Genomic DNA, 24,734 nt, shown 5'->3' with positions numbered 1-24,734 from the left:
ATTTTACTATTATTATTTAATGCAAACATATGACACTAAGCAGATTATACCAAAAAATAAATATAAAATCAAATATTATTCTTTTTTTATTATTTATTTATTTATTTTTTTAAACTGATGGATTTTTTTCATTATAAATTATTTTACTCTATATTATTCTAATATGCAATTTTATTAAATTATGATCAATTGTCCTGGTCAAGATATCAGTATTGCTATTCAATATGTATTCAAATAAAGAGGAAAGAACAAAATATGCATAAAATAAGCATGCATTAAACACTTATGCAAGAACACATACATACTCATTTACATATACACAATATGCTTTTTCTGCATATATAATTTGTGACTCTTCAAATGCAGTTCGACTAAATGCACCCCAAACAAAAGCATCCAGCAGTTTGCAAAGTGATCGACAAACAGAATTGGGGATGTCAGACCTGCAGAAGTGAAGCACATCTTTGTAGGACTGAACCTCACTGCAGCTGTTCTGAGCTGATTCTCCTGCTTGGAGTGAATCCTCCTGCTCTCTTATAACATACGCTGCACTAACACAAGCAACCTGAGTGCTTTACAGATGTCTGTCGCATATTGTGAGTGCTTAATTTTTGCAGTATATGTGCTTGTTTCTCCATAATTATGTGAGAAACCATTTTTATTGTTTTAGGCACAAGAATAACTGCTTTTATTTTCATCTATGCTTATAAAAGATTCAGAATCTTGCTGAAGCAGAACTGAAATATAAAAGGAAATCTAGACTCTGAAGACTGTTGAGATTCTATTACTTCGGTTATGTAAATCTCCTAATCAATAAAAACAAAACTCTCACTCTGTCTTGCTTGCTTTCTATCCACTTTGCACTTCCACCCACACAGTCCAAAAATATTGCAATATGCAATGCAGGACATAAAAGGGCTTTTCTGAGCATGTCTAATAGAATAAGAAGCATCTGCTCTGGGGACGTGCTAAACCTAACCTTTACAAACCTCCCACTGGCAGAAATATTCAAACAAAGAAACAAATATTCAATTATCACATTACCGCTATATTTAAAATTACATTATAAAATGTTGCTTCATGCCTAAAAATTGTTTATATCTCTGAGGTTGTTGTTTCCAAGAAGCTCTCAGCTATTTCATTGTGGTATTACCAGATGTGCCTTTTAAAATTCCTTAGGAGAAAATGTATATAGTTGTTGGCAAAGCATATAATATATGTGGATGCTAATGCACAGTTTGTTTTGACTGAAGAAAACTTGATATTGAGAACTCTTCCTTTGACTGCAGACTTTGGTATCTTGGCACATCTGAGCACAGTCTGAGACATTATTGAAATCTCTTCTAATACCCTATTGGAGACACATGTGAGATTATGGGGGTATTTTTCTTGGGAGAAGAGAGAGACAGTGGCTCATCCAAATCTTTGCATATCACTTTGCGTTGCATCTTTCCTTCACATTTCCTTTTAACTTTATCTGTCTCATTCCTCCAGCATCATCCTGCCATCTATCACAGCTGTCACTTCTCATTACCTCTTCCCTCTTTCTCTCTCACTTTCCTCTTCGTCTGTCTGCCTATTTTGGGTTCCCCTCAGCCAGGGCAAGAATGATAAATGAGGGCGAGAAGTTGGAATGAGTTGTGCGTGGGAATTTAGGGGTGGGGCCAATGATATTTTAAACAAGCAATATTGTACCTAATAATACATTACTGATATTCTCAAATCAAGAATCTATATGTTTAGTTACATTTAGTTATATATAAATGTAACTTATAACAAAACTTGTAACAAAAGTTTCTAAATTTTAGATTAAATATAGGCTTGTTAAGGTAAAAAATATATATTAAAAAGAGTCTGTTTTGCTGATCGATACTCCAAACTGGTATTTTTTCATCATACTACATAATTTATTACTGTAACCATAAACACAGTGGTTTGTAGCACAAACTGTTTTATTGGTTTCTGTCATTCTTATAGTTGACAAAGTGCATTTTATAAAATAGAATAGAATAGAATAGTTACTATAATCTAAAAATAGAGCAGAAAATAATGGAGTTTTTAATAGAATAACATAGAACAAAGTAGAGTATATAATATAATGTAAAGTAGCAGAATATAAGAATAGAATAGAATAGAATAAAAACCTTAGTAGAATAGCATCTAGCAAAATAGAGCAGAAATATTCTTAATGGAATATGATCTTTAACATAATAGTATGACATACAAAAGAAAATAGAATAGAATAGAAATATAGCAGAAGAAGCAGGTTTTAATGGAATGTGATCTTAAACAAAATAGATTATCATATAGAATAAATTTAATAGAGAGTAAATAGAATATAATCTTTAAGTTTACTAGAATGGAACAGAATATAATTGAATCTAGCTGAACGTAACAGAAGAATAGAGATCCAACAGAAATAGGGATGCACGATATTGGATTTTTGCCGATATCTGATATGCCAATATTTTTCAACTCTTTTTGCCGATACCGATATATTTCCTTTTGTTTGGAAATTATAAGCAAATTATTTTTCATTTTGGTTAGTTTTTAACAAAAACTTAATAATTAGAATTAAATAATCAATAATGAAGTTATTTTATAATGTGTTACGGGGCTGATGAGACATGAGACGTGCGGATCCATATGCAGACTTTTATTTACCAGAGACGTGGTCAAACAGGCAGGGTCGAACAATGGCAGACAGGTATATAAAGGCAATGCAAAGAGTTAACAGAGACAAGCGTGGGTCGACGATCGGCGAACTGTATCCAAAGGGGCGAGACAGGAGAGGTAATCCAAAAACGTCAGCGATGGTTCAGGCAGGGGAAAACACAATCCGACAAAGGCTAGGCTAGACAAGGCAAGGCAAGGAAAACTAACGGGGCTCTGTAGGGCAGCGATAATGCATACAATACTCGGCAGTGACGGAAAGAAGGTCCAGGGTTGAAATAGGGTATGTGATCAGTGTGTGCGTAGGATCAGGTGTGCGGGTGATTGGTGCAATGAGTGATTGGTGACAGCTGTGATCAGTAATGGATGATGGGAAATGTAGTTAGATGGTGAAGTGCCAGAGTCCATGTGATGAGCGGGTGACCTCTAGTGGTGAGTGAACGGAAGTGCAGACCAGATTCGTGACATAATGACAGTACATTGAAGCTTTGAAAATAACTATAAATGAACTATATATATCAATCGCTGCATTTCTTTCCCCAGAAAGATGCAGTAGTAACATTAACATTTTATTTTAAGATTTAACATTTGTAGATGGTCTAAAGTAAAACAGTTGTAAAAATTCTGAAAATCTTTTAGAGCTCATAATTTGTTTAAAAAATATAACATATTACACATTAATGAATGTGTTATTATTATTTAATTTACAAGTGTCATGTTTGTGATTTTTTTCCCCCATTCATGTAAGCTATAGCTTCTGACTAGGGCTGGGCGATATATCGAACACGATATTCATGCGCATCTCGTCAGTAAAGCCGGTTCCGTGATTAGCGCTAAATCTCCATCACCTGTTTTCAAATAGAACACCATTTAATACACAGAGCCGTAGTTCACTGACAAGCTACGCAATATCGCGTTCATTATCGAAGGCGATTCATCTTATATTCATCTAGATTTAGCGTTAATCACGGACCCAGCTTTACTGACGAGATGCGCATGAATATCGTGTTCGATATATCGCCCAGCCCTACTTCTGACCTTTAAATCAAAACATACTCATAATTTTATGACATCACTTACTGCTTTATTTAATCAGAAACACAGTCTAAATGTTATTTGTGTATTTCATTTCATTTTATTAGAAGTAGGCCAACAGCGCCCCCTACGGAATTAAAAGTTCTCACCGAACAGGCATTAGGACCGGGGGGAGGCTGCCGCTGCACATGCTATTACTGTTTACTCTATCACACACCGAAGGAGTCATTCTGTACATGCATTCTCAGTTTAAATGCAGCAATCCAAAACAGTGAATCTAATCACCATTCAGGCAAAACTTTGCTTCAAGAATGAGTCACACTGTTGACATGATCTAATCATTGCAAGACATATGGGCATAATTTTTCATATCGGGCCGATGCCGAAATGTACATTTAAAGCTATTATCGGCCGATTACGATATCGATCCGATAATATTGTGCATCCCTAAATAGAATAGAATAGAATCTTTACTATAACGTGATGCAGTATAATACAGCAGAAGAAGAGATTTTAATAGAATATATTCTTTAACATAATGGAGTAGATTACAACAGAGTGTTGTACAATAAATAGAAACTTGCATAGAAGAGAATCTAATTCAAACACTTGAGAAAGATAGAGCAGAGCAAAACAGAAAAGAGTACAATAGAATAGATTCTAATATATTTTAGCTTAGCTACTACAAGGCAAGTGTGAGAGAGGTGTGCAAGAGATGCTTCCTGAGTGAGAGAGAAAGTGAGAGAGAGAGAGAAAGTGAGAGAGAGAGAGAAAGTGAGAGAGAGAGAGAATGAGAGAGGAGTAGTCTTCAGTTTTATTCTGCAGGGATCTGTCCAGCAGCGCAGAGCAGTCGGAAACGCTGCAGCGGACCACAGACTTCTCGCCACAACACCACACAACACACACCACACACGCACACACATACAACTAGAGGAAGAGAGAGGCAGAGGCGTAACCAGGAGAAGCATCATCAAGGAAGAGGAAAGCCACTCTTTTGTCTCCATGGACACTCAACTTCCTTCGAGCAGTTCTTAGTCCTTGTAGCGCAGCAGCGGGCTCTTGCCATCCTCTTAATAATTCATCAGGTCAGTCTCTGAGCTTTGAGCCTGCAGCACTCACCAACTTTCCCCCTCTAACTTTCGCAGCAGCAGTCGGCTGTTTCAGCAACTCTTCTTTAAACGGTTGGCACAGAGGCAGAGGAAAACAGGTTCAGGCACTTTGTGAGCATCTTGTGTGTGTTTGTGCACGTGTGAGTGAGTGTGTGTGGGGACAGTGGGTGAAAGGTGTGTGTGTGTGTGTGTTGTCTGGGCATCCTGCTCATCTCATTCTTGGACTTGGAACCCATTGTTAAAAGAGCAGCTCTTGTGAGACTGGACGAGCAAGAGGCGGTGTGAGAAGCAGTCTGGAGACCACGGAGAGGCTTGTATGGGACGTACGTCTCGTCTGTGAGCACCGCTGGTGAAAGCAGTGTTTAGGCTGTTGTAGGGGCTGTCTGTGCACCCTTGGATCCTCTCTCATCATGGCTGGCTGTACCAGCCGCTGCAGACAGGGGGTGCTAAAGCTCATTCAGTCCCTTCAGAGGCTTGTCTCGGGAACCCTCAGCAAAGGTAAGACACCTGCATTAACATCAAACTCAAAGAAAAAAAAAAAGGAAACAAGCTTGTTTAAAATGGTGAGTACAGGTAAAGTGGGACAAATTATAAAGTGTTTTTCTTTTTTTTTTCAAAGATGGTTTTTAATATTATATTCAATATATTTTAAAATATTACATTTATCATATATTTTAATATATTTATTTATTTTTTGTTTTAAATATCAGATTGATGTATTTTACTGTAATATTATATTCAATATTAGTTTTTTTAATATTTTTTCAGTATTTGTTATTAATATTATATTTAATAACATTTTAGTTTTAATATTTACTATAAATTTGTGTTTTAATGATATTCAGTATAAAGTTTTTAACGTTCTATTTATGATAAAGTACATGTTTTTAATATTTCTTAAAAATGTTTTTATTTTTAGTATGATATTTAATATGAAGATTTTATTTTAAATATTATATTTTCTGTAAGAAATACTGTAATATATTCAATAAAAGGCTCATATTTATTATATTGTTATTTTATACTTAACATTTTTTGTTGTAGCATGTATTTACTATTTAATATAAAGTTTTTAATATAATTATTATAAGGTATTTTATATTATATTCATAAGTTTTTTACTTTATATTTTCTGTAAAATATCCTTATATTTAATACATATTGTTTTTCTATCATATAAATGTTGTTATTCTATATTATATTTAAAATAAAGTATTTGTTTTAATAATATTGTTAATAATTATTATGATTTTTTAAAAATATGAAATTTCATGACATTTTTAATATTCCTTCATTTTTCCTTTGTATAGTGTAGAGGAGAAATTTAGCTATTTAAAATGGTATTATTTCTGGGGACATGAGCCATTTGGCATCATATTTTAAAACAACTCAAAATTTTGGATAGTGTCCCAATTTACCTGTATTCACATTGATTGTATTCACTTTTTTGTCCGTTGTTTCTCTTTTGATATTACAAGCTGTTTATCGTAGTGCCAAATAGTAAGATGTGCCAATATTAGAATGGAATTCCAACACCTCACTCTTTCACGCTTCACCTGGAATCTTTCATCTGCACACATTTACACCTCAACTCGATTCCAAAGGAAAAATCCCCTTTTTGTCTTTTTTTTCTTTTTTCTTGGCAGAGCAGTCTGGATTCTTAGTTTGGCAATGATCTTCGTTTTTCTCTTTCATCCCTCTTATCTGTTTTTCGAGTACCATAGCACTGTGTCAGCAGAAAAAGCACTGCATGGTTCGTCTCCATGCCGACGGGGCCCGTTAAGATGCTGGAACCAAGCAGTGGCTGTTTATCTGCTGTCACTGAGTGCAGAGAGCCGGAACCTCACCGCACACTGCATGATGAACCCCACTATCTCTACACTCCTTCATTATATCTTCCTCACAGATAGATACTCTTCCTATACACAGGGGAGTAGGAAGTTAATTTAAAGAGGATATTGAGGATTTGGAGCCACAGTATAGAATTTAAACCAGTCTCTAGACCACTATAGCAGACCACAGTGCACTAAAGCTGGGAAAGGAAGCTGTGACTCAAATATTTTGTATTTGTGTGCTCTGAGCTTATCTTAGTGTTATCTTAGGCTGTGTGAATAAAAATAAATAAAGAAGCAGATGAATAGTAGATAACCCTTCCACCCTGAAGGAACTGCTAAAGATTCGGTTAGAGTAGAACAGAATACAATGCAATTCAATACAGTACAATCTTTTGCAGAATACAACAGAATACTTAAAGTAGCAGAGGACAACACTTGAACAAATCATTAATAAAATGAAATCTATAGCATGGATTCTATTCTTCACTACAGAGAATAATAGATTGAATCTATACATTGGAACAGTTTGGAAACTTAAACACAATAAAATAATCTTTAATGGATTCAAATAGAATACTTATCTTAATATAATATATAGTTGCTGTTTTTTGCAGAACTGAATAAAATCATTAGCCGAATATAGTACAATAGAACAAAAACTTTAACGGAACAATATAATTACATGTTAGCATGATAGAGTAGAATAACTTTTCAATAGAACAGAATCGAATCATACTATTCTGTTCTTCTCTATACAGAAGAACGGAATGGAATCTTCAATAGAATAGAATCTTCAGCAGAACAGTAGAAAATGGAAACTTAAAATAGAACAGAATCTTTAAACATTATAAAATATTTAGCAGAACAGAGTAGAAAAAAGAATGCAAACTAAATAAAATAGAATAGAATTGTGAAGAGAATCTTTAGTAGAATGGAACAGAATGGAATAGCAGTGTGGGATATTTATAAATAGTAAAGTACGAAACTATTGAATCCCATTCCACACAATAAAAAAAGTAAAGATGTAATTGCGAATTTTTATCTCACAAGTCTGACTTTTTTCTCACAATTCAGACTTTTGTTCAGAATTGCGCAATAAAAAGATGCAATTACCTTTTTTTCTGCACTCTCAGAAATAAAGGTACAAAAGCTGTCACTGGGGCAGTACCTTTTCAAAAGGTACATGTTTGTACCTAAAGTGTCCATGTTGGTACCTTAAAGGTACATATTAGTACTTAAAGTGTTCATATTTGAACCTAATTTTGAAAAGGTACCGCCCCTGTGACAGCTTTTGTACCTTTATTTCTGAGAGTGTGTGGCGTAAAAAACAAACGGTGAAATGTAAAATCAGAATTGTAAGGGAGAAAAATCAGAATTGCGAGATGTAAACTCTGTATTTTTACTTTTTCCCCTTAATTCTGAGTTTGTATCTCACAATTATGTGTTTATATCACTTAATTCTGACTTTTTTTCCTCTGTGTGGAAATCCAATGTGAGATAACAAGTTGGAATTACCTTTACAAACCATACATAATTACCTTTATACAAAACATAACCAAAAAGGACTATTTTGGTTATGTTTTGTATAAAAACAAAATATAACCAAACATAACTGGTTGGGGGGACGCAACCCAGACAGCAACATGAAATCCATGCGGGCCAGATGTGGGCCGGATCTGGGCCGACACTGCTTGCTGTCTGGGAAGGGACGTGTCCCTGTATCCAGCGACTACCAAACTGTCCCTAGCAATAATTTTGATCAAACAATTAAATATATTTATATGTTTTTGTAATTTCAGACGCATTTGAAAGGTCATACCATTGACATATACCTAAGAATTTAAAGTAAATACGTTAGAAAACTGCGCGCTTTCAAGGACGCGCATTTAATACAAGGGCGGAATAGTCGCACACCGGACGAGGAGAGCAGCGCAGCATTTAGAACAACTCACAGGGACTGCACCCAATTCAAGATGGCAGTCTAAAACAGTAAACATAAAAGCTCACTTCAGGAATTAACAAAGGTGCATCGATGACTGTGAAGTACGGTGTTTGACAAAGAGCAAATGGAAAGAGAAAGCGATACCTATGGCTATTATTAGATACAGACAGAAAGACAAACGTTGTGCGGAAAGATACACAATCTTCCAGCCTAGGATAAAGTCGTTATGAACATTAAGAATAATTTGGGACAAATATAATGTGTATTTTATGGTAAACTATGTAAGTGGCACTGTGCTGCAGCAGGATTTGGATATGCATCCTGAGTCGCCGCGGACAGTCTTTAACTTTAAATTAATGTTGTTCAAATGAATGTAAAAAACAAACTGGTAGCTGAAATATCCACATAATAAAAACAACAACACTGAAATAAGAGCGCGCGGTTTATCTGTCAATCAAATGTGCATGAAAGTTCTGTTACTACAGCAACAGCAGAGTTTTATTTCAGAATCTGGGTCAATTAATATTAAAATAAAGTGATGCGTGATAAAGACACCCAGCGCTTGTGTAATTGTGTAATTGTTTGTTAAACATATTAATAAAAAAAAAAAAACCTCTGTATATGAATTATGAATATGTTGGCTACCATAGGCTATAAATAAAGACTTTAGGTGACATGAAACTGTTGTCAAAGGTCTATCAAAAATGCAAATTGGTTGGGGGTTGGGTTTATGTCTCCACCAATGTCAAAAGCAAACCTACGCCCTTGGTTTAAAGTCAGTTCTGTCACTTTAGAAGGCTGATGCTCAAAGCCCTCTGGCTAAACAGCCTTGTTTTAGAATGAACTAGTGTCATATGTAATGAAAGCTCAGTGCACAGAGTGTGAGCGAGTCTGTATACATCCATCATGGTTATTCTAGTGGACTGCAGTTTACCTCAGTCAACCTTCATCCCTGCAGGAGCAGATAATCTGATGTTGAATTTCATGAATTTCTAAGCCTTTCCTGCTGTTCTGCACTAAACAATGCACTATTTTACACATTCATCAATTCATGCTGCATATTTGGCACATTCTGCATCCACATCTTCCATCACAACCTTTTTCCTATGACTGGAGGAAAAAATAAAGAACATTGCAGGAAGAAATACTGTTTCCCATGTACACCCAATCAGAAGCTGTTTTGTTGTTACCAATAGCAACCGTGAGTGCAAGTGACAAGGTCAGTCAAGCACATGGCAGGGTGTAAGTGTTTTGTTTAAGTGCAGGGCATATATGTGTATGTTTGTGTGTGTGTGTGTGTGTGTGTGTGTGTGTATGTGTGTGTGTGTGATTGCAAGTGACAACATGGCTATGCTGGTGTTACTGCAGTTTTACAGCTCCAATAGAATGAGCCTCTGGGGAAAAGAGAAAGAGCATTTGACATTTTAACAGAGTACAGGGTCGATCAATCCTGCCAACTTCCCTTGACATGCTGCAAATTTTCCCTGTTCTCTGTAGAAGAACTGTAGCACACATGAGAGTGCACAGTACATCCATACAACAGTTGATGTAAACCCTTGCGATTGGAAGAATCAATATTGATGCAGACGCACTTGGAGTTTTGAACAAGGTTGAGCGTTTATCTGGCAAAGAGCATTAAAAAAAGAGGGATGACATACAGTGCCGTGAAAAGGTTTTTGCCCCCTAGAAGCCATTTCTAAGGCTTTGAGACTCCAACGAACCACGGTCAGAGCCATTATCCACAAATGGAGAAAACTTGGAACAGTGGTGAACCTTCCCAGGAGTGGCCGGCCTACCAAAATTACTCCAAGAGCGCAATGACGACTCATCCAGGAGGTCATAAAAGAACCCAGAACAACATCTAAAGAACTGCAAGCCTCACTTGCCTCAGTTAAGCTCAGTGTTCATGATTCAACAATAAGAAAGAGACTGGGCAAAACGGCATCCATGGGAGAGTTCCAAGGCAAAAGCCATTGCTGACCAAAAAGAACAGAAATGCTCGTCTAATTATCCCCAAGACTTTTGGACAAATATTCTGTGGACTGATGAGCCAAAAGTTGAACTTTTTGGAAGGTATGTGTCCCGTTACATCTGGCATAAAACCAACACAGCATTTCATAAAAAGAACATCATACCAACAGTCAAACATGGTGGTGGTAGTGTAATGTTCTGGGGCTGCTTTTTCGGCTCAAGAAAAACAAAATTAAGGTTTTGGAGTGGCCAAATCAAAGTCCGGACTTAAATCCGATTGAGATGCTGTGGCATGATCTTAAACAGTCCATTCATGCTCGAAAACCCTCCAATGTGGCAGAATTAAAACAATTCTGCAAAGAAGAGTGGACCAAAATTCCTCCACAGCAATGTGAAAGACTCATTACCAGATATCACAAATGCTTGATTGAAACTGTTGCTGCAAAGGGTGGCACAACCAGTTATTAAATTTAGGGGGCAATTACTTTTTCACGTAGTGCCAGGCAAGTTTGGACAGCTTTTTTTCCCTTAATAAATGAAATCATCATTTCAAAACTGCATTTTGTATTTACTCTGGTTATCTTTATGTAACATTAAAATTTGTTTGATGATCTGAATCTTTTAAGTGTGACAAATATGCAAAAAATAAAAAACAGGAAGGTGTCAAAAACCTTTTCACGGCACTGTACCTATACATACAATATACCATATCTACTGTATGTTTTAATTTCTTAAAATTTAAAATGGAACATTCTGTCAACATTTACTTATGTTCCAAACTTGTCTTCCGTAGGGAAAAATCTATAAAATATATATTTTTTCTTCCATGTAAAAGGCCATAGACACAGTGCAGCTAAATGTGGTTGTCGGATCACATTTTAGTGCTTAATTATCTTATGTAAACACACAGTTCAGTAATTTATGGGAACAACAGCTGCATTCTACAACAGAATTTACTCTCGAAAAATTCAGGTAGTGACAACCACATTTACAGAAATTATATGCACTGTGTATGGAACCGAAGTGAACAACTAATTGTTAATGACGTATTTAAACACGAATCAGAGTTGTGTATTTTCTGTATGTACGGTGCAAGAAATCACAGAGTTCATTAGTCTTGCCAGATCTAGCTAGAAAAATAAATAAATACATACATAAATATACAAACAAGCCCATAATAAACTCAAATCCTAACATGTTATCCTGGAAATATTTTAAGCCACTAAAAATATAGTAACCTGCACCTGCCTACTTTATTAACTCCACAAACTGAATTGCTTTATAAGCACACTGTAAAAAAAAAGTTGAGCCAACTTAAAATTTTAAGGCAACCAACTTCAGCAGATTTTTGAGTTTGCTCAACTTGTTTTTGTGGGCGATTCTCAAATTTTTGTTGTATAAACTTAAAACGACAAGTTGAGAAAACTCAAAAATCTGCCGAAGCTGGCTCAACTTTTTTTTTTTTTTTTTTTTACAGTGCAGACTCCAAACACCAAGCCCAGAGATGCTTAATAAGCATCGCTTATAATAAGTGGACATGGCAACCCATCAAGACTGCAGTCTGAGAAGTAGCCTTCCAAACATAAACAAAACATGATTGGCTCTTTTGACGGTGGTTTAAGGGATTCAATACCACTATTAAATATAGTTGTCACTCCTGAAACTTTAAAGTGAGTGTGTACATGGCCAAAAAGTCATACAGGTTTTGAACAACATGAGGGTGAATTAAAAATGACACAATTTTTGGGTGATCTCTTTAGGCCTCTGATTACAGGGAATGTTTGCACTGTTTGGGATTGATTTATATGTGATTTATAGGTCTCCAAATGCAGATTGGAGATTATGATAGAGGCTTGAATACTGTCTGACACAGCAAAAGTTAAAGGGATAGTTCACCCAAAAATGATAATTATATTATTACTCACTCACCCTCATATCGTTCCAAACCCGCAAGACCTCCGTTCATCTTCGGAAAAACAAATTAAGATATTTTTAATGAAATCTGAGAGATCTCACATCAAGGCACAGAAACGTAGTAAGGACATCTTTAAAATGGTCCATGTGACATCAGTGGTTCAACTGTAATTTTATGGAGCTACGAAAATACCTTTTTTTGCAAAGAAAACTAAAATAACAACTTTATTCAACAATTCTTTTTTCTCCCTACGTCACCCTAGGGCACCATTCTGGAGAGTACCACGACGCATGTGCTCTCGGATTTCATAAAAAATATCGTAATTTGTGTTCCGAAGATTTACAGAGGTCTTTTGGGTTTGGAACGATGTGAGGGTGAGTGAGTAATGACAGAATGTTCATTTTTGGGTGAACTATCCCTTTAAATTGAGGATAGATTTCATCTGTCTGCATCTACAGCTTGACCTCTCCTATTTCTTGCTCCTTTAATAGATTTTTATGAATTATATCACGTCTGAGGGCTGATGAAATGTTCACAGTCCAATTGCCTGAGGACTATAAACAGAACATTTCAGGACAGTGCAGACCAAGATGTACTACACACACACACACTCACAAAAAGAGAAAACGGGAAAGAGATTTCGGAGAGTGACTCAGTTATTCAGTGTCTCATTACAGTAAAGGGATAGCTCACCCAAAATAAGAACATTCTGGAATTATTGACTCCCTCACGTTGTTTCTAAACCTGTATGACTTTCATTCTTCTGTGAAACACAAAAGGTGAATATTTGAAGGCTATCCAGCACAGCTCTTTTCATTATAATGAAAATGAAAGGGACTGGATTTGTCAAGCTCAAAATTAAAACAAAACACCATAAATGTATCATAATAGAATTTGCATGCTATATCCAAAGTCTTCTGAAAAAATACAATCATTTTGTGTGAAAAACTGAGCAAAATACATGTTATTGAATGATAATCATCCCCTCTGATATGCAGAGTGGAAGGTGCTACACACATCTAGTAATATACAAACTTACACTTCGGAATGAATCATTTCAAATGTTTGAGAGGTTTAGACATTTACTTGACAGCTTTTTCACAAATTGGACAAATAAATTGTAATGGGAACTAATATTAGTCAGGGTGCTTTATTATGGGTGATCTAATGTGATATATGTTTTATTTACTTGTTTCCAGAAAAGTTTTTCGTTCTCCATCTGGTTTCAGACAGACTCTTTAGTTGACACTATTCGTTACCATCTGTCTGACAGCTACAATGCCAATGCAATTTAACTCTCCCACACTCTTTCCCTCCTTCGCACATTTTCTCCTTCTCTTTTACCTCCTTCTCTGTCACTCGCTGAATTTCAGTCTCTTTTCAGACTCAGGCATTTTCTCTGTGATTCTGTTTCGGTTTGGCTCCAGCTGCTGTGGAGGTGCCAAATGTTTCTCTCAGCATCGTCTTATGTAAATGTAACATTAGATGTGAAACATTCACGACATCCTGAATTTATTCAGGCCTGTTCACGTCCTCCTCCTCCACCTCGGCCTCCTGTTCCTGCTGAGCTGTTGATAATATGAGTGTGTGTGTGTGTCTGAGGTTCATAATAACTTGCGGCAATAACACAGGCAATACCAGCAGGACCCAACCTCTAACATATTTCCTTTTATCTAAAGAAGGCAAAAAGTAATTAAAAAAAGAGAGAAAGAGGCTGAGAAAGAAAAAAAGACTGAAACATATTCTGACATCCTTATGGCCTTTTCATGACCTTTAAAAAGTACGTCTGAATTAGCATGTGTTTGTATGTGTGTGGGAGAATGAACTCAGGTCCTGTGTGCTTGCATGTGTATTCATATGTGCACAAGAGTGAGATTTGCACTTCAGTCCATTAGTAGAATTGGAAAATACACTGCAGTCTGAACCAGTTTTTTGTATATATATCCACTATTTTTTTTACTTTCTACTAAGGAATTACTAAAGAGATTTTGAAGAATGCCATCAAGCTATTTTTTTTTCCATACAGTGTAAGATAGTGACCAGAAACAGTCAATCTCCAAGAAAGAAAACATTAGTGCACACGAATTGTGTGCTATTTTCCAAATCTTCACTGTAAATAGTATTAAGATGACAAAAAAAAAAAATTTCTATTACTTTAACTCCTCAAAATAATTTGACCAATTTTTCTTCAATTTTTGTCGTGATATGAAGTTTTGTTTTAAATGAATTAAGTCAATATTTACTGATAATCATCCCCACAGCCGGCACTTGCACACACTTGGGCACATTCAAACTCACCCTGTAAAATATGAAATATCACAATCTGGATTCATATTTATGGCGCTCTTTCTTGAGCATTCTTTAAAAATAACTTGCTGTTCTACAGAAAAAAAGAAAGTGTTAAATGTTTAAAACCACATAAAATTGAGTAAATTATGAAAGAAGTATTTGTTTTTTGGGATGGCCTTTTGGAAGTGTAGATGGGTGTTTCTGCAACTACAGGCACTTTTAAGTCCCAGCAGTGAAATTTTAGATTTATTTAAAATTTGTCATATGATGCTTTATAAATATATTCACAGTGTCATTACACACTTTGACAAAAAATATAATTAATGATTAATGTGATTTAATATAAAATTATGAAGCATTTATAGGTCCAAACACCAATTTTGGTCACAATGTTGAGATACGTAAAATAAGCTAATTGAATTACAGTTTGACATTATTTCAAATGGAATTGTTTAATATACATATTAATTTATAGCATCTTACTTTTATTTTTTGTATTATTTACTGATCATTTTCATGATTTTTTCAACTAAATGTACCTGTCCCACACTTTTGAGTCCTTACCGCAACAATGAAAAAAGGCTTTTATTATGACATTTTATCAAAGACAAAGTCTAGTTTCTATGGAAACAGAAATTAGCACATGAGTACATTGCTGACAGATTGGGCCACCTCACTACCTCACTCACAAGATCCCAAAAATATAAGGTAAATATAATTTAAGAATAAATGTATATTACTGTTTAATAATGTATATTAAGATGCTAAGAGTCGAAACTAATGTAGTAGACCTTGCTATCTGTAAAATGTAATTTCCGCAACATGTCTTTACCGCAGCAAATTTGGGTGTTGCGGTAAAGACCTTGTGTTGCGGTAGAGACAAGTTCAAGGTTTACTGTTTATTAAATTACAGATATTCAGTCTATATGTTTTCTGTTTATTTTACTGTTGTTCTCTACAGTCTACAGTTACAGATTTCATGGCATTTTAACATTGTGTCCTTACCGACACAAGATGTCATTACTGCAGGTCTGCTTTATTTTTTTATTTTTTTCATATTTTTATTTGCAAAAAAATATTTTAACACTTAAATTTTGATTTATAAATTGAAATGGCAACATCTGTCATAAAAAGCTAAATATGTTATCTTTAGTGTGTATGGAAACAATTGACATCTAAGGTTACTGTTTAAATTTTACATAGAGAAAACTATGAAATCCCTATTTTGTATATTGTTTTTAATATTTAGTATTACAGACTCTGATGGTTAAAATTCACAGGGGTTTATTTATATTATTTATTTATTTATTTATTCAATTTTGGAGAGTCAAAAGTGCCCGTAGTTGCACAAACACCCAGATACGTATAATAATATAAATTATTTAATACAAATGTATAGACCTAAATTAAATAGATTATTAAAGTATTACTAATCATGGGGGGATATATTAAATTTGTATTATTATTACTATAACAGTATTAAATTATATGGTAGTATTATCATACCAGCATCAAAAGATATTAATATTTGCAGTGAATAATTTTTGCACCACTAATGCCACCAAACAATTCAAAGACAAACAGTCACAGTATTTAAACTTTAAGGGAAATGAACCTATAAATGGTTTAGTTAGAAATGTCCACACTTAAGCAAATGGTGATAATACTTTTAATATTATTTTCCTATTTTTATTTTAATATACTGTATAATTATATCCCATTACATGTAATTATGTAAGCATATTGGCTATACCCCCAATATTCCAACTGAAAATAAAAAAAATAATCTACAATTTAATAATCTATACTTTACTCTATTTGCAGTTCACTTGTTTAAAAAAAAAAAAAAAATTATTCTTTGTTATTTGTTTGATCTCAGGAGGATATTTATAATTTATCAAAAATTAATTTGTATGCAAATTCTGTCTCATAATTAAGAACTGCATTAAGTCAGAGAGTTTATGTAGCTGATCTTGTTCCATAATGTAGTTTGCTCAAACAACATTCATTTAATGTTCAATGCAGCATGTTTCATCTTAACTGAACAAAACCTGGTGACCTGAAACCTGGAGTACAGGCTTTGCACAAGCAAACTGAGGTTTTCATGCATGTGCAACCATGGTTACCTTGGCTGATTTTAACAGAGGCCCTTTAATTGACTTTTAATGGAAAGATAAGCTGAAGCCAGAAGATATGAGAACGGAACAGTACTGCATGTGTATGAGAGCAGAGTCCACCCGACTGCAGAGTCCCGGAGGTGTGTTTGAGTCTGTGAGAGTTTGAGAAGGGAGAGGCAGTCGCGCAGACACACACCCACAGACGCAGAGGCATTCAGCACTCTGCAAGGGTCACACACGCACATTGGCACACACTTGGACGCACTTGTTTCAGAAACACCTGGACTGAACTCTCTCCAGAGATAGCAGTCAGCTTTTTTCCTGACGTACAACCTTTTTCTCTGCTCTTTTGCCGTCCTTTCTGTCCTTTTATTTGAACACAAACACAAACACATGCGCGCACACACACACACACACACACACACAAATAGAAACATTTAGCTATGAACACACGCTCCTTTTTCCCTTTCTTCCTCCTTCTTTCTTGGGCAAAACATTAAGAACTTGCTGGCTGGTTAGTTTAAATTTAAACATAATAATAAATAAATAAATAAACACATTTTTATATTTGGTTTTGTATATAACATATATATGTATGTATATGTATGTATGTGTGTGTGTGTGTGTGTATATTATATATATATATATATATATATATATAAAGCCAAATATAAAAATTGATTGATTGATTGATTGATTGATTTTTTTATTTTTCATGCGAGACATGAAAACGTTTGGAGTCAGTAATTATTAGACAATTCAGTAAGGATGCATTAAACTGAACAAAAGTGACAAAAACATTTCAAAAAGTAACAAAATATTCCTATTTCAAGTCAGTTTTATTCTTTTAAACTTTCTATTCATCAAAGAATCATGGTTTCAACAAAATATGAAGCAGCACAACTATTTTACACATTGATAATAATGAGAGATATTTATTGAGCACCAAATCAGCATATTGGAATGATTTCTGAAGGATCATGTGACCCTGAAAATTCAGCTTTTCCATCGCATGAATAAATTACTTTTTAAAATATATTAAAATCTAAATTATTTTATTTCATAATAATATCTCACAACATTATTGTATTTCTGATCAAATAAACGCAGCATAAGAGACTTTTTAAAAAACATTTTTAAAAAATGTTACTAATTTGCATTTTCATAATTTACGACCACTTTTCCATGAGGACATCTTCAAAAGGACAATTTGGCTCCCTTTCAGGGACATTTTTCACCCAAATTTGTTATAAATTACACATTCTTCACTAAAGTAAGAATCAGTTCATATGAGACTCTCACAGAGTATCCACTGACACTAAAGACTAAGAAACAGCTGTTAAAATGCTGCCTGTCCAGATGTACTGCTGCAGAGGCCAGATGTTAAACTCACTGAAGTGAAGACGCAGACTCTGTCTGGTTGGCGGCAGTCCTTTCTCTTCCCTACAGAGTGAACATAAGCGTCTACTACAATACTCTAACTTGGGGTATCTTACGTTATCTCTTTCCTTCTGCCTCTCAGTCTTTCTCTGGCTCTCTCTCTCTCTCTCCTTTTAACGGCAGATCGAAGCTGACAGTGCACGTCTCCACCTTTAATTTTTAAATCACTCGTCTTGTTTTACGTAATCTACTTCCTCCTGCAGTTTATTTTTATCCCCAGCATCCCTATCCGTCTCTCGCATTCTTCCCCTCCATCTCTCCCCTCCTTTACCCATCTTTCCTCCATTTTCATGACACTTCCGCCATTCACTCTCCCTCTTTGTTTCTCCATCCATCTATCATTTCCTTCTCTCTTGTCATATGCGCGCTGACCCACAGCACAAGGCCTTGTGTCGGGTCGATGTTGCACAGCTCTTACTGAGGCGATCGTTGTCGGCTCAGATTTGCTCGCTGAGGAGTTTACAAGCCCCTGAAACAAACATTACGAATCATGTAGTTATGAGACCAATGCATTATATCAGAATGGCAGGATAAGTGCCATTCACGCTGACAGCGATTTTGTCTCTGCTAGTCATTGTACTGTTGCTAGTAGGCTTTCTAGCAATACTTCAGGTGGGACAGGGCCTGTTTAATGTGTTGTTGCTAAAAGTGGGTCCCCAATTTGCAGTTTATTTACAATGAGTAGCTTATAATCAAATTTAGTAACTTCAAACCAATAGACTGGCATTGTTATTATCATTATTGCCAAGTTTCCTTAAAAACGAATGACTTCTATAGCGTTATTCCTTTAAATCATTGTCAATGTAAATGCTCATTGGAAGTGGCATTTTTTATTTTGTTATAACACTGAAATACACGTGAGGGAAGATCAGGCGACTCTTTACCGCTCTAGGCAGATATGTGACCTCTAACTGGGTCTGCCACTGGCTGGAGGGATGAATAATGCTTAGACTGATGAACTTTAAAGGTTTTTTAAAGGAAGTACATGGAGAAAGAACATGCTGGACCAAACAAAACTGGCACGTACAAGAAGTGAAATGAATATGTCTCCTGCAATACTGCTTCAAAACAATTCTGTGCATCAGTTTGATTATAGGCACACATTTATTTTCAGCAAAGGTTATTTAAGAGTTTAAATATATAAGTCTTCTGTGTTAAGGTTGTGCAGATGGTTTCCATGGAGATAAATGTGGCATATGGTATTTTTAGGCAGGCTCTGAGAGACAGTGATGTCCTTCCTACATATGAATGTGATTTTTTTATTTATTTTTTATTTTTTTAATTGTATAATTTATTTCATGAACTCATCTGCTCAAACTTTAACAGTATGGGTAAAAAAATAAATAAATAAATTTTAAAAATCCATAATTTACAATTAATTCTTATTTATTACAAAACTGTCGACCATATAAATGTCAGTCAGGTCTACCATTAAGTCAGGTCTATGATCATGCAGTGAATGTAAAGAAGCTCTTACAATGGAAAAGTATGACAGCTCATTAGCAGTTTATAGTTTATATCAATATGTACACTTACAGCTGCACAGTACACACAGCACGACTGCCTGACAACACAGAGGCTCTGTAGTAGATTATGTGTAAAATGCTGCCCCCTTCTGTTTCATAAATGAACTGCACACTTTATGTTATAAGAGCATCTTATCATATTAAATAGAGCATTTCTAAAATTGCAACTTGCTTTTGTATAATGCTGCATCCAAACTACTAGTTGAAAGTATACATTCAAGATGAAGTCATTGTCAGTCAGCCTAACATTACTTAATGCACACTTAAATTAGATTAATTTGTCAAAATGTCTGTTAGCGTTCCCATTCATCTACCTTCTCCAAAACCTCAACCTCTAAATATCGCATCAAATGACTGACAAGAAAAGACACGTCTTCAAGTTTTCTGAAATATTTAAAAAAAATGACTGAGTACATCATAAATACATCTTCCAGTGTTTTTGTCTCACCTCAAATCACCACTGTTGCTAATTTAGCCAATATTTATAGTTTCTTTCAATTGCTAAAACACGAAATCTTTTCTTGTCACACAATTTCTGAAACCTGACACAAACACCAGAACCACATACCAAATCTGCAAAACCATACACTAATGCTCAGCCTTTGACTCAGTTTTCAATTTCATAAAACACTTTTTGCAAAACACAACACACAATTCTTTATGTAACACACAAAAATCTAACAGGAATTAATTTATGGCAAAGGTGTTTGCAAATGTTTGCTTTTGAGATGTGTTTGTGATATTTTGAATGCAGTGCTTCATTTGAGATGTGAGGCACTTTGCATTTTGTGTGTAAAGTTTTGGGGGGGAAAAGAGGCAAAGTTTTGGAGGGAAAAAAAAAAGAGGCAAAGTTTTGAAAACGTGCGTAAGCAGTAACTGTAAGAGTAGTAACTGTAAAACTGTAAGAGCTGATTTCGGACTCGGGGCGGATTTCGCGGGAAACCAGCCAAGAAGGAAAGGGAGAGTGCACGTAACAAAACACCAGTCAGAGGCCTGGCTTTTCATGTTTAGCTGCATATAATCACATTTTGTGTTAATTAATATGGGTAACAAAACAGTGTTTATGCATTAAACCATCAGATTCACACGCGAAGAATAGTGCAGAGCTCACTAACTTGTAGTTTTAGCATCAACCACTAGAGGGATGTTACATACTGTAGCTTTTAACGATTAATGTCTGACAGCTTTTCTTTAAAATGGGGGGTTGGGATCCCATAAGTAACCACAAGATGGCAGTATAATATACTAAATAAATGCACTTGAGCAAAATCGCACGGGCTGTATTAAAATGATTTAATGCCTCTGTAAGCATTCTGAAGGTGGCTGGCAAAATTAGATATGACAGAAGGAAAATATATCTGCAGCCAACAGGCTCAACAAATTGCCTACAAGGCAAAAACACGTGTAACCGCTATTCATAAAGAAACTGACTACGAGTAAGAAACCTGGAAAACACTGCACAACTCTACCAGTTATTTTTTCATGGCATTAACAGCATGCCATGTGTTTGTAACTTTTGTAATCGTATCACACTAGCAGATCATACTGCAGTCCTTACGCGGTCACGAGGGACCGTGTTTGCATACAGTCGACAGCAGGCCTGGAGCAGGAGCTGACTGTGAACTGTGGGTATATGAGGGGGCACAGGCTGATGATCTACCCCAGGCAGTAACTCACATGTGAGCTGCAGCTGCTGCTGTCGAGTGACTGATACATTAGCTTTGAAAACATCATATCATGAGCTAAATAACCTCAGCTTAACAATTATCAAGCTGGTAAAGTGCTTTAACTCGTTTCTTTCTTGTTAGTGTTGCAGTGTGGATTGTAGGACATAGATAGGCTACCTAGAGCTAAAATTCGACTGCAACTAAGTGGTTGCTCTTTCATCACTCGGAAGACTTAATCGAGTAGGCTACTCAGTAATGTTTCACTGAAGTATCGATTTTGGCTCAGATGTTTTATCCAAGGAATACAAATTAAAACAAGTGATATAGTTTACATATAAAAAAAAAGAGTTTAGTGCTATAAAAGTAACACGAATAGCATTGGATTTCTGAAAGAAAAAAAAACATATATATATATATACAGTATATACAGTATATATATACATACAGTATCTCACAGAAGTGAGTACACCCCTCACATCTTTTCATGTGACAACACTGAAGAAATGACACTTTGCTACAATGTAAAGTAGTGAGTGTACAGCTTGTATAACAGTGTAAATGTACTCTTCCCTCAAAATAACTCAACACACAACCATTAATGTCTAAACCGCTGGCCACAAAAGTGAGTACACCCCTAAGTGAAAATGTCCAAATTGGGCCCAAAGTGTCAATATTTTGTGTGGCCACCATTATTTTCCAGCACTGCCTTAACCCTCTTGGGCATGGAGTTCACCAGAGCGTCACAGGTTGCCACTGGAGTCCTCTTCCACTCCTCCATGACGACATCACAGAGCTGGTGGATGTTAGAGACCTTGCGCTCCTCCACCTTCCGTGTGAGGATGCCCCACAGATGCTCAATAGGGTTTAGGTCTGGAGACATGCTTGTCCAGTCCATCACCTTTACCCTCAGCCTCTTAAGCAAGGCAGTGGTCGTTATCATGTTGGAATACTGCCCTGCGGCCCAGTCTCCGAAAGGTGGGGGGAGGATCATGCTCTGCTTCAGTATGTCACAGCACATGTTGGCATTCATGGTTCCCTCAGTGAACTGTAGCTCCCCAGTGCTTGACACCATCTGAACCAAATAAGTTTATCTTGGTCTCATCAGACCACAGGACATGGTTCCAGTAATCCATGTCCTTAGTCTGCTTGTCTGCAGCAAACTGTTTGCGGGCTTTCTTGTGCATCATCTTTAGAAGAGGCTTCCTTCTGGGACGACAGCCATGCAGACCAATTTGATGCAGTGTGCGGCGTATGGTCTGAGCACTGACAGGCTGACCCCCCACCCCTTCAACCTCTGCAGCAATGCTGGCAGCACTCATACGTCTATTTCCCAAACACAACCTCTGGATATGACGCTGAGCACGTACACTCAACTTCTTTGGTCGACCATGGCGAGGCCTGTTCTGAGTGGAACCTGTCCTGTTAAACCGCTGTATGGTCTTGGCCACCGTGCTGCAGCTCAGTTTCAGGGTCTTGGCAATCTTCTTACAGCCTACGCCATCTTTATGTAGAGCAACAATTCTTTTTTTTCAGATCCTCAGAGAGTTCTTTGCCATGAGGTGCCATGTTGAACTTCCAGTGAACAGTATGAGAGAGTGAGAGCGATAACACCAAATTAAACACACCTGCTCCCCATTCACACCTGAGACCTTGTAACACTAACGAGACACATGACACCGGGGAGAGAAAATGGCTAATTGGGCCCTATTTGGACATTTTCACTTAGGAGTGTACTCACTTTTGTGGCCAGCGGTTTAGACATTAATGGCTATGTGTTTGAGTTATTTTGAGGGGACAGCAAATTTACATTGTTACACAAGCTGTACACTCACTACTTTACATTGTAGCAAAGTGTCATTTCTTCAGTGTTGTCACATGAAAAGATATAATAAAATATTTACAAAAATATGAGGGGTGTACTCACTTCTGTGAGATACTGTATATATATATATATATATATATTTTTTTTTTTTTTTTTTTGAAAGAAAGGTCATGTTGAGATTTCTGATTTTTGATTTGCAGTGAGTCACAACACTAAGACATTGTTGAGTTTTCTTCTTGTGGAAATTTAAGGGTCATTTTCTCAGAAGAAAGATTTCATATTGTGCTGAAAAAAGACAATGTTATACTTCAAAAGGGGGCATTTAATATTTGCTACAAAAAATAGTGTTGTTGCATTTTTTTACTACTTCCATTTTCCATCTCTATCAAAAAGTGATTTCATAACTTCATTACTCTTTCATACCATATCATAGCAGTCAAACGTTTGGATACACCTGAATGAATGGGTCTCGTGATCTAAAAGACAATGAGGAGGTATGTCCAAAATATAAAAAAGGCCTGTTTACATGAAAATTCGGTCCAATTTTTACATTCAATTTGTTGTCTGTTCAGATCGAATTGCAGAAACACGAACATTTGCATGGCATCAATGTGAAAGAATTTATTTTATTTTTTTACAAAGTCTTCTAAACTCTTTTCCACTGCAAAGAACTGGCCAACCAATAAAACTTACACTTTTGGTCACATACAGCTGCTGTTACATAAAATTGCAGCAGTAAATAGCAAATGAAAAATCTGGAACTGGCTCTATCTGGTGTTGTTTGATAAACACAGTTTCAAATACAAAAATATGATTGGCTATTTGATAACATGTACTGTTTAACTTTATTCTCAGTGACAAGCAGGTGACAAATTGTATGCAAATTTTCACTTCAAACATTTGTGTTGGTGTGAACAGGCTTTGATACTGATCTTATTACCCTTTAAAGGGATAGGTCATCCAAAAATGAAAATTCTGTCATTAATTACTCACCCTCATTCCAAAAATTAAATTTTTTTATTAAAATCACTGGACAATAAAATTCTTAACAATACATTTCCGTGTCTATCCAAACACCTTCTAAATTGTAAAAACAGGAAGTAACTCTGGCAAAGATGAGAGGGTCTGTATTACTTACTATTGGAGAAAGCGTAACGGCTAACTCGGACCATTATTAACCAATCACATTACAGCCTTGACGTCACTGAATTTCAGTCAGAGTTGTGCGACACTCATTTGCCGTTTACGGATCCCATAGGAATGAATGAGAAGTGTCGTAAGCTGAATCACAACTGTCGTAAAAAGTCAGTGACTTCTCTTATGAAACTGCCATTTTTTTCATGGTAAACTCTAAAAATAGTTCAATCCAAAAGTATTGTTTGGTGTAAAACAT

At 35.8% G+C, this 24,734-nt stretch overlaps 1 protein-coding gene across 1 annotated transcript in view; it reads left to right on the top strand.

Moving 5' to 3' along the window:
* Window positions 1–4,437: 4,437 nt before the first annotated feature.
* Window positions 4,438–24,734, top strand: part of kcnip1b (Kv channel interacting protein 1 b) — a 50,586-nt gene continuing 30,289 nt past the window's right edge. The window contains exon 1 of the mRNA XM_058789565.1: window positions 4,438–5,315. Within this exon, the coding sequence (XP_058645548.1) occupies window positions 5,228–5,315 (88 nt within the window). The 5' untranslated portion in view covers window positions 4,438–5,227. The remainder of the gene's footprint in view (window positions 5,316–24,734) is intronic.

The sequence above is a fragment of the Onychostoma macrolepis genome, chromosome 10 (genome assembly GCF_012432095.1).
Source record: "Onychostoma macrolepis isolate SWU-2019 chromosome 10, ASM1243209v1, whole genome shotgun sequence".
NCBI classification, from domain to species: Eukaryota; Metazoa; Chordata; class Actinopteri; order Cypriniformes; family Cyprinidae; genus Onychostoma; species Onychostoma macrolepis.
The sequence above is the reverse complement of the archived record's forward strand: the minus strand, read 5'-3'. Positions and strand labels throughout refer to the sequence as shown.